General features: G+C 45.6%; 1 protein-coding gene across 1 annotated transcript in view; it reads right to left on the bottom strand.

Annotated features, from left to right (window-relative positions):
* Window positions 1–695: 695 nt before the first annotated feature.
* The window catches only part of LOC121932845, a 29,480-nt gene continuing 19,828 nt past the window's right edge, over window positions 696–10,347 (bottom strand). Inside the window, exons 9-14 of the mRNA XM_042471856.1 lie at window positions 10,069–10,269; window positions 8,185–8,580; window positions 6,431–6,557; window positions 5,461–5,574; window positions 3,712–3,828; window positions 696–2,759 (exon numbers count right to left, since the gene is read on the bottom strand). Of these exons, the coding sequence (XP_042327790.1) occupies window positions 1,843–2,759; window positions 3,712–3,828; window positions 5,461–5,574; window positions 6,431–6,557; window positions 8,185–8,580; window positions 10,069–10,269 (1,872 nt within the window). The 3' untranslated portion in view covers window positions 696–1,842. The remainder of the gene's footprint in view (window positions 2,760–3,711; window positions 3,829–5,460; window positions 5,575–6,430; window positions 6,558–8,184; window positions 8,581–10,068; window positions 10,270–10,347) is intronic.

Raw genomic sequence — 10,347 nt, 5'->3', positions numbered from 1 at the left:
CTACTACTGCAGTTTTATTTATAGATGGTTAAGTCCAGGAACGTAGTAGATACAGGGGCCGACCGGTATTTCTATGCGTTTGCCAGGTCAAAGACTCCATGGTCCACTTCCCACTAGAATTTGACCATAGAGTCATATTGGAGGACCTCCAAGTACCTAGACAGGCATCCCTTCTTGGCATTTCCTAGGTCCTCCAGCGCCATTACATGGCACTCTATGGCAGCTCAAGAACGAGAGCAGAGGTGGCAAAGTTCATAATTTGGACTAAAAACTTATCTCAAGAGAAAAACCAACAAGCTGGTCCAGCACTTTACCATTCAAAAATAAGACAGTATCAGTAACCATGGTTTCACTTTCCTACGTCCAGGAAAAAAGGTCTCTCTAGGCATCTTGGAGCCCTCCAGAATGACTCTATGTCACACTTTCCCCTAGAATTTGACCATCTGGAGGAGCTCCTGGTGCCTAGAGAGGCACCCCTCTAGCCATTTCCTAGGTCCTCCAGCGCAATTACATGGCATTCTATGGCAGTTTGCTATTTCCCACAGTTTCATTCACAAATGGTAAATCTGGGACTGAATCCCTTGCAGATATAGGAGGCGATGTGTCTTTCCATACCTTTAAAGGGCAAAGAGTGCTTAATGGTGAGAGCCGAGGCAGCGAGGATCACGATCTGTTTACTCCTTGGACTAAAAATCTATCTCAAGAAACACATGGAGAAAGCCATCAAGCAAGTCCAGCACTTTACCATTCAGAGATAAAACCATAAAACATATCCACAATATCAATAAAAGTAGTTTCACTTTAAAAGGTCTCTAGACATCTGGAGGTCTTCCAGTGTGACTCTATGGTTAACTTTCCATAGGAATTTGGCCATAGAGTCACACTGCAGGACCTCCAGATGCCTAGAAAGGCATCCACTCTAGGCATTTTTTAGATCCTCCAGTGCAATTATATTGCATTATATGGGGCTTTGCTGTTATCCACACTTTCGTTTACAAATGTTAAGTCCCAGGAACATATCCCCTACAGATACAGGGGCAATATTTATTTCTATACTTTACCAGGGCAAAGGGTGTTTGAGGGTGAGAGCAGACTAGGCAGCAAGGATCATAGTTTGGACTAAAAGCCTGTTTCAAGAAAAGACACAGAGAAAGACAAGAAGCAGATCCAGCACTTTACCACTCAGAGATAACACCCAAAAAAACCTACACAGAAGACCATTATTTTCTTGGCTTTAGCAAACATCATACAGCAAAGTCACGAAAGTGGCCAGAAATCTGAATTTCTGTGAGAAGGCAAAAGAAACCACTAACCCACAAAGTCTGCTAATTTGCCCCATGTCTTTGGACTGCAACTCCCAGAATCCCCCAGTCAATAACATCAGGTTGGCAGGATCTTGGAGAAGAAGGGTGACCAGATGCCCTCCTTTTCTGGGACATGTCCTCCATTTCAAACTTCTGTCCAGGAGGAATCCTAAAATGTTCTCCATTTCAAGCATGACTAAGAAGCAAACCTTTATATTGATAGGAGTATTTTTAGCTTTTATTTGATAACATCCTCCGTTTTCTTTTCCATTTTGCAGTGCCTTGTCCTACTTGGTGGTTAGGACACCTGGTCATCCTCTGGGATAGTTCCTTTCTTTGGACTACAACTCCCATAATCAGAAACAGCCAGTGGCCTGGGAGATTCTGGGATCTGTAGACTGAAAAAACTAGCAATCTCTCCTTATGGCGTTGTCGGAAATGACCCAACGGGGCAGCCCAAGAGGGCCACTGCCGTCACCCAACTTCTCCAGCCCCCAAATCTCTGTCCTAGCAAGGGCTCTCCAGTCTAGCCAAATGTTTATGTGGGGAACATCTCTGGTCTCAGATGGGACACCCCGTCTTCAGTCTGTGCCTTCATCCTGCCCCGCGGGCCCTGAGGGGGTCTCTGGGGCAGGCCGTGTTCGAGCCATACTGTCTCGGCCTCATGGAGACGCTGGTGCCCCACCAGATGCTGCTTCCGGGTGAAGCTTTTCTGGCAGAGAGGGCACTGGTACGGCCGTTCGCCAGTGTGGAGGCGCCCATGGGTGGCCAGGTGCTCCTTACGGATGAAGGTCTTCCCACATTCGCCGCAGGCGTATGGCCTCTCCCCTGTGTGGATCATCTGGTGACGGAGGAAATTGGAGTGGTGGTTGAACCCCCGGCCACACTCCCCACAGATGTAGGACCCGACCTTGGCGCCGGCTGCGTGAGTCCGCTGGTGGAGGTGAAGGTTGATCTTCAGCCGGAAGCTCTTCTTGCACTCGGCGCAAGTGTGGGGTCGCTCACCCGAGTGCCACAGGCGATGCTTGCTGAGGCTGGCCTGGTGAGGGAAGCACCGCTCGCACTCAGGACAGGCGTAAAGCTTCCCGTCAGGCTGCAGGTTCATAGCGGGGCTTCCGGGAGCTTCTGGAGAGTTTTGTGGGTGGGTCTGCTGATGCAGCGCCCGCTGTTCCTCGTACAGGAAGCTTTTCCCGCATTCGGGGCAAACGTACGGGGCCTCACCAGGGAGGGCCCCTTCCTGGACAATGATGGTGGTGAAGTCGCTAAAGTCTCGCCGGCATTCGGACGCCTCATCCAGGCTTCCAATGCCAATTGGCTGCCCATCCACACACGCCAAGCCTTCCTCTGGGACGTGAAAGATGGTCCGATCCGGTGCTTCCGGGAGGGTGCTATAGACCACCATGTCTCCGGTCCTTGTCTCGGCCCTTGGAGGAGAGCGGGCAAAGTGGGCAGCATCTGTGCAAAAAGGAGAAGCATCTCAGAGGTGAAAGGGCACACAGAAATTAATACAGTGGGCCCTTGATATCCACTAGAGTTTGGATCCACAGCCCTGTGTGGATACCAAAACTCATGGATGTTCAAGCCCCATGAAGTACAATAGCACAGTAAAATGATGCCCCTCATATAAAATGGCAAAATCTTAGAAGAAACCCCAAGGACCGTCCAGGCCAACCCCATTTTGCCGTGCAGGAAGACACAATCCAAGCACCCCTGGCAGATGGCCATCCATCCTTACTGCCAGGAAGTTCCTCCTAATGTTGAGGTGGAATCTCTTTTCCTCTAGTTTGCATTCATTGCTTCAGGTCCTATTCTCTGAAGCAGCAAAAAAAAAAAAGCTTGCTCTATCCTCAATGTGACATCCCTTCAAATATTTAGGGCTATCATATCCACTCTTAACCTCCTCTTCTCCAGTCTAAACATCCCCAGCTCCCTAAGTCTCCCCTCATAAGGCATGGTTTCCAGATCCTTCACCATTTTGGTCCCCTTCCTCTGGACAGGCTCCAGCTTCTCAACATAATAATAATAATAATAATAATAATAATAATAATAATTTATAGCCCGCTTTTCCAGGGTAGATCAAAGCGGGTTACAGCAAAGCAAAAGGGAATACAAAACAGAATACAAAACATACAGTATAAACATCATAAAAACAGCTCATTACGTTAAAACACTATAAGAATACAAATAACATGCTTTTTCAAACTGCAGTGCCCAGAACTGGACAGTTTTCCAGGTGAGGTCTGACCAAAGCAGAATAGAGCGACACTGCAATTTCCTTCTGCCTAGCCAGCTGCCCTCCCTAAGCCTCCAGGGAAAGGTTGACCAGTTAAAATGAGAATCTGCAGAGGAAGAAGGGTCAAGATGGGCCTGTCTTTGCCTTTGCCTGCCCCAGATGTTGTCAACCTACCAGGGCTGTTGTCTGTGGGAGCTCCCTGTTCTGCTGCATCCCACTTGTCCATCATAGATGGAACAACTTCGCGTTGGATAAACGTGACCATGTTGTCATTGACAGTTGCTGGGAATTCTGTGTGTTAATAAGAGAGTGGAAATACATTCAGATTTATTCCTTTGTTTATTAAAATATTGATATCTCACGCTGTATCATAAGATCTTCGGACAGTGTTCAATAAAATCAGCAGCAAAAGATCAGTGTGCAATACACTTTCAATTTTAGAACAGTAAAATAACTGAAGCATCCTAAAAACGTGAAACTTTTTAAAAAACGTTTTAAATCATGTACATATAAAGGTCTGGATGAAATCATTATGCACCAAAAACTAACTAACATTAAATAACATGGCATAGTAAAATGGCGTCCCTAATCTAAAATGGAAAAATCAAGGTTTGTGTTTGGGAATTTATATATTTTAAAAATGTTTTTAAGCCATGGATGGTTGAATCCATGGATAAAAATTTCATGGATGCAGAGGGTCGACTGTATACTACAGCTGTGGTTGGGAATCATGAGGCCCTCCGGACATGGTTGGACTGCAACTCCCAGCACTCCTCTCCATTGGCCTAGCTGCCTGTGGATGATGGGAACTGCAGTCTATCAATATCTGGAGGGCTCTGTGATTGCCACTCCTATGCCACAAAAATGCATGTAAAAGTATGCAGGTTTGGTACAGCCTTCTGTAGGGGAATTCAAGTTTCCTAAGGCTTCAGCCCTTGGTAAAGAAACAAAACTATCAAAGCCAAGGCTGTGAGGGTCTTGCTTGCAAATCAGCAGAACAGCAGAAATGGTCTTTTGCCTTAAGATGCTTCTATAAGAACTGAGGCTGACACAAATAGCTTGTAGTTTACAAAACAAAACTTTACTAATGGCTTAAATCTACACATACATGGAAGTTACATCCTAACCTATCTAGTGAATAGTTTAGGTAAAAGAAGGCATTTGTATCTCACCATCTTTCGGAGGAAAGTTGAGAGAGCAATGCATGGGGATGGAGAGACCAAAGGGAAGGCAGGAGAGGTCTATTGTGTGAGAGAGAACTTCCCAAGGAAGTTACTTAGATCACATGATCTGTTTACCAACTTACAAAGGTATTTATTGGCCCTGGAATTTAGCAGGACCAAATGGCATGCAAATAGAGACAGAAGACAGTAGAGATGCATGTAGGAAAATCCTATCTATCTGAGGAGGGGGAGAAAGAATGCAATGATTTTCCAACACCTTCTCCAGCCCATATTTATTGGAGACCTACCATCTCTTGAGATATTTTCAATTTAAGTGAGCAAAAGGGCATCTAGAACCATAGAGCTGGAAGAGACCCTAAGGGCCATCCATTCCAACCCTGCTTCTGCCATGCAGGAAATCTTATCAAAGCATACCTGACAGATGGCCATCCTGCCTCTGCTTAAAGACCTCCAAGGAAGGAGACTCCACCAAAATATCCAAGGAAGGAGTGTGTTCCACTGGCAAACAGCCCTTACTGTCAGGAAGCTCCTCCTAATGTTGAGCTGGAATCTCTTTTCCTAGAGCTTGCATCCATTGCTCCATTGGGTCCTAGTCTCTGGAGCAGCAGAAAACAAGCTTGCTCTATCCTCACTATGACCTCATCTGTCTGTTCTTCTTGAGATCTGGGGAAAGTTTTGCTTCCTAGGCCTGTCCCTCCGGCAAATGGAGAATGGATGGCCCATCATCCCCAGAACTCACCTGTGCTGATTTCCCCAGTGGCCTCTTCTTCCTCTGAACGGCCCTGGTCCTCAATACACATTTTCTCCCCACGTTCGATACGGGACAAAACCTCAGGCTTGGCAATGGCGTCATCTGGTTGGGGAGCAAGGCACAGATATATTAAGGAACTACCTAAATCCATGATACTTTGCACAGAGAACACTGAGACGATAGTCCCTATTGTTCACAAGGATGAAGAAAATACACCAAAAGCAACCGAGGAGCAGCTGATGGCACTTTGGAAGTCAAAGCAGGAATTGCAAAGGTTTGAGAGAGGCACTAAATATGGTGGCTATTGGTGCCCATGTCCATGTGACAAATCTGCTCCGTGTTTTAATCCAAACTGTAATGGGTTTGTCTAAGATTCTCCCCATGGTAGGTCCAGCCCTTTTGGCAGATCCTTCAAAGCACAGATTGAAACCAAGTGAAAACTACGGCTGCTTTCTGACTCAACTTTGATTGTAACATTCATGCTTTTACAAACTAATTTTCCTTGTTTTTATATTTGCTAACTTCTTCCTACAAACAGGGCAGCTTGGCTGGGTAGCAGAGAAAGGTTTTAGGGAAGGGGGCAAGTAAAGTGCACACCACAGGCTATAGGTGACCTCCAAACATTTTGGGAGTCACCCCCAAGAACTTAAGGATCCCTCCCCCCCAAATTTGCAGTCAAAAAAGTCATGGCAGATTTGCCTAAAATGCAATATTGTATTGTATTTTCCTGTTTCATTCATCTTATCGTAATCTACAACAGAGTTTCCTTTATGTCCCAAACGCTATTCAAATATTTTACCATGGGCTTCCAATTCTTTTCCCAGCATTTTCTTGATTTTTTTAATTAATCCAAACTGTTAATTAAATGGCTGCCATTTTCACATATCCTTAGGGCTCACCGTCCACCATCACCACCCAAAATTGCCCAGCTTTTGAAGCTGCTTGACTTTCTCTTTACCCATGGAGACCAGGGATTCGTAGTTCCCTCTCATGATGTTCTTGTAGAGCTCCCGCTGCCACTCGGCCAGGTTCTCCCATTCTCGCTCGGAGAAGCAGACGGAAACCTCGTCAAAAGTCACCGGCACCTGAAATTGCAAACTGACTCAGATCATGGCGCCAAGTTGCATTTCGTAACAAACCAAAAATAAGCTGGGAAATGCTAATTTTTGGAAGATGTCAGACAGTGAAGGGCTCTGGGCATCCAAAAATTTTAAGTCTTTCCAGCTTTGGAAGGCGAAAGTCGAGATCCTACTTAGTGTTTGCATCGAGTCCGGCAACTAACCAAGTTCAGAAATTCAGGCGTCAGTAGTTCAAACTCAGCAATACAATAGGTGAAAATGCCAACTGCATTTCAAACGGCATTAAATACAGATCTCTTCCAGCAGACAATTGTAAATCATGATATTGTAAAATCTGAATATGTACTCTTATGAGTGTATTTTGATGATTTTATACTATTGCATTTTAACTGTGAGTTTAAGTATTTTTAATTGTGCTTTCTATTTTAACATGTTGTACCCTACTCTGCCTCGAGCTTTGAGGAGAGGCAGGAAAGAAATACAATTTATTCTTATTATTCAACATTATAGTTCCATACCATAAGTGTTTTTATCTTTTTTAATTGTACTGGACTTTTAAACCAATTATCTGTTTTAATACTGAAATTGTTTCATTCCATTTTAATTGTCAATTATGTAATTTTCCAACTGTACTGTGCTTTTAGATCATAAACTGCTTTAAGCCCCAATTTTGGGGGGAAAGCAGGATACAAATAAATATAATAAACCTCCACATTCACTGGGGTTAAGGGCACAGGATTCCCACGGAAGTGGAAAAACGCAAATAAAAAACCCTATCTGTTTAACCTGGGATTCTCTAGGAATCTGTAGGTCCCCCAGCACCATTATCTGTAGGACCACAGAATTGTGTTGGGGGATCTACAAATGCCCAGAGAAGTGTTTTCTCTAGGAATCTCTAGGTCCTCCCATGTGACTCTATGGTCAAATTCCAGCAGAGAACTAATTAATCAAATCCACGAATAATCAAATTTGCAAAAGTCAAAGCTGCAAATGAGGAGGGTTGACTGTAATAATAACAATAATAGTAATAGTAGTATCAGGATGGGGAGCATTTTTGGCCCCCTCAGAAAGAGCCATTTCAGGCCCAGGAGAGACTTTTTCTAACCATACAAGAAGTGCTATAAGTCAAGCGTCAAGTCTAAGGCATGTAACAACAGTTCCAAAGATCTAGAGATTTAAAGGTTATATTCTAAAGTCCCAAACCTACTTTGGAGGCCATTGGGTTCAACACCTTGGGCCTATGGCGACCCTAAGGCAAACCTACTACGGAGTTTTCTGAGGCTGAGAGAGTGCAGCTTACCCAAAGTCACCCATGACCAAGTAGGAATTGAACCATGATCTCCAGAGTCAGATGTCCAATGATCAGACCACTGTGTGTATTTGTGCCTTCATTTCCAACTTATGGTAACCCTAAGGTGGTGATCCTATCATGGGGTTTTCTTGGCAAGATTTGTTCCGAGGCATGGCCTGAGGCTGAGAGCATATGGCTTGTTCAAGGTCACCCAATGGGTTTCCATGGCTGAGCTGGAATTCAAACCATGGTCTCCCAAGTCACAGTCCAATGCTCAAACCACTACGCCACGCTGGCCAAGAGGTCCATGGAGAAGCTGTCTCCATATATGAATCCACTCACCTTGGGGGTTTCCCCCTTGGAGCCCGGAGGGAGCCGGAGGATCCAGAAGTTCCGGTTCTTGAGCAGGTTCTCCATGTTCTCCAGCCTCTTCTGGAGCTGCCCATACTCCTGGATGAGGGTCCCCAGAGCGGTCAGGCTATTGCTGAAGTCTGCCAGTGTCTTGTCCGTGCCGGAGAGCTTCTTTTCAGCTGAGCCGGTCCTCCGTTCCAGGCTCAGGAGACGCCCCGCATGGAGGTCCACCTTCCTCTCCACCGCCTGGATGGCAGCCACCACCGTCCAGAGGGAGATTTCTGTGGCCTGGCGGTGGGCTGTTGCTTCATCCTTTTCATCCAAGTCGCACCGGCCCTTGGGACGGAAGTAGGCGGGTGGCAAGGGGGCCATGCGCCAATCCAAACCCTGTGCACAATGGAAGAGTAGAGATCAAGAACAGGAAGAATCAATAGCATGGCATGAATTGACCATCATCATCATCATTTCAAAAAGTGGGAAGGAAGAGGAAAGAGATTCCTAGATATATGCACGCATTATCTTTATTCTGATTATTACAGGTGGGACTGCAGTCACAGGGAGCCAGTGTATCAGACTATGACTCTGGAGACCAGGGTTCGATTCCCCACTCAGGCATGAAACCCACCTTGGGCAAGTCACACTCTCTCAGCCTCAGGGGAAGGCAATGGGAAACCTCCTTTGATGAAAAGTGCCAAGAAAACCCAGTGATAGGGTCGCCATAAGTTGGGAATGACATGAAGGCACACAATGAAAACGTATACATAGGCACATATATATAATGATATTTTGTGCGTGTGTGTGTGTACACATATATATATTATACGTGTGTGTGTGTGTGTGTAAAATTATGTACACAAGCACACACACACACAAATATATATTTATATCTACATATACCTATATACATATACAGTCAGCACTCCATACCTATGGAGGTTTGATAGGTTTGCCTTAGGGTTGCCACACACAAACGCAATGTGTTCCTGAGCATGACCTCTTGGACAGAAAATCTGGTAGAGAGAGAAATAACATGGAAAGTGAATATGGATAAGTTTGTTGTTGTTGTGTGTCTTCCAACTGTTTCTGACTTATAGTGACCCGAAGCCAAACCTATCATGGGGTTTTTGGGTTTTTCTTGGCAAATTTCTTTGATGGCAGCGGTGGGATATAAGGCCCAGAGAAATGTGTGTCACATAAATGTATGTGACACACACACTTCTCTGGTAACCACTATATTTTTTGGATGACAGCCCCCTGGGCCTTATGTCCCACCGCTGCCACCAAATTATCACAGACCCTTTTTCAAATCTTTGTTTCAAAAGGCTTTATATTGGTAACGTGGATGTATTGTATATTCCAACGGCAGACAAGCTTTTACTCATATTTGATGTGAAAGTAATAAATAGATAATAATAATTATTATAGCAGTTGTTGTTGTGTGCCTTCAAGTTGCTTCTGGTTATGGCAACCCTAAGACACACCTATCCTGGGGCTAATGATAATGAATAATAATAATAATAATAATGCTGAAGACCAATTATCCATCTTTTCCAACCATAGAGGAGTGTGGAGAGAAGAGGAAGACCTCATTCAAGAAACCTTGCTCTGTTGCTGCTGGTGCTGCAGCCCTCTGAGCTTGTGCAGAGTGCCCTAACCACAATGCGCGCGCGCGCGCACACACACACACTCCCCCCATAAATATAAAATGGTGGCTGGGGGTGAGCCTTGCAAGCTCAAGAGGAGGGGAAGGGAGCTTGGAAGAAGAAGAGGAGGAGGAGAGGGAGGAGGGGACACTCTTGAACCCAGGACCTCTTGCAGGAGGAGTGCAAAGGTGTTGGGGTTTTGCAATGCAAGCCCCACTTTGCCTGGCCTTACCTGGTCAGAGGGGGTCCCCCATTGGGCGGCTGCGGCCATGGCTGCTCTTGCAAAAGGAAGAGGAGGAGGAGAAGAAGCAGCAGCTGCTGCTGCAGGAAAATCCCTGGATCGAATTCTGGGTCGCGATTCGAGAAAGGAAAAGGAAGGAAGGAAGAGGGAGCTGCCTGGAGCAGCAGCAGGAGCAGGAGGAGGAGCTGCGCACTCTCAGCACAAGAAGCAGGAAGAAGGGCTGCTTGCTTGCAGCTGGTGCACACAATAGTGCTACACAGCCACACAACT

The sequence above is a fragment of the Sceloporus undulatus genome, chromosome 6 (assembly GCF_019175285.1).
Source record: "Sceloporus undulatus isolate JIND9_A2432 ecotype Alabama chromosome 6, SceUnd_v1.1, whole genome shotgun sequence".
In the NCBI taxonomy this organism is placed as follows: Eukaryota; Metazoa; Chordata; class Lepidosauria; order Squamata; family Phrynosomatidae; genus Sceloporus; species Sceloporus undulatus.
This window is presented reverse-complemented; position numbering and strand designations above follow the sequence as displayed.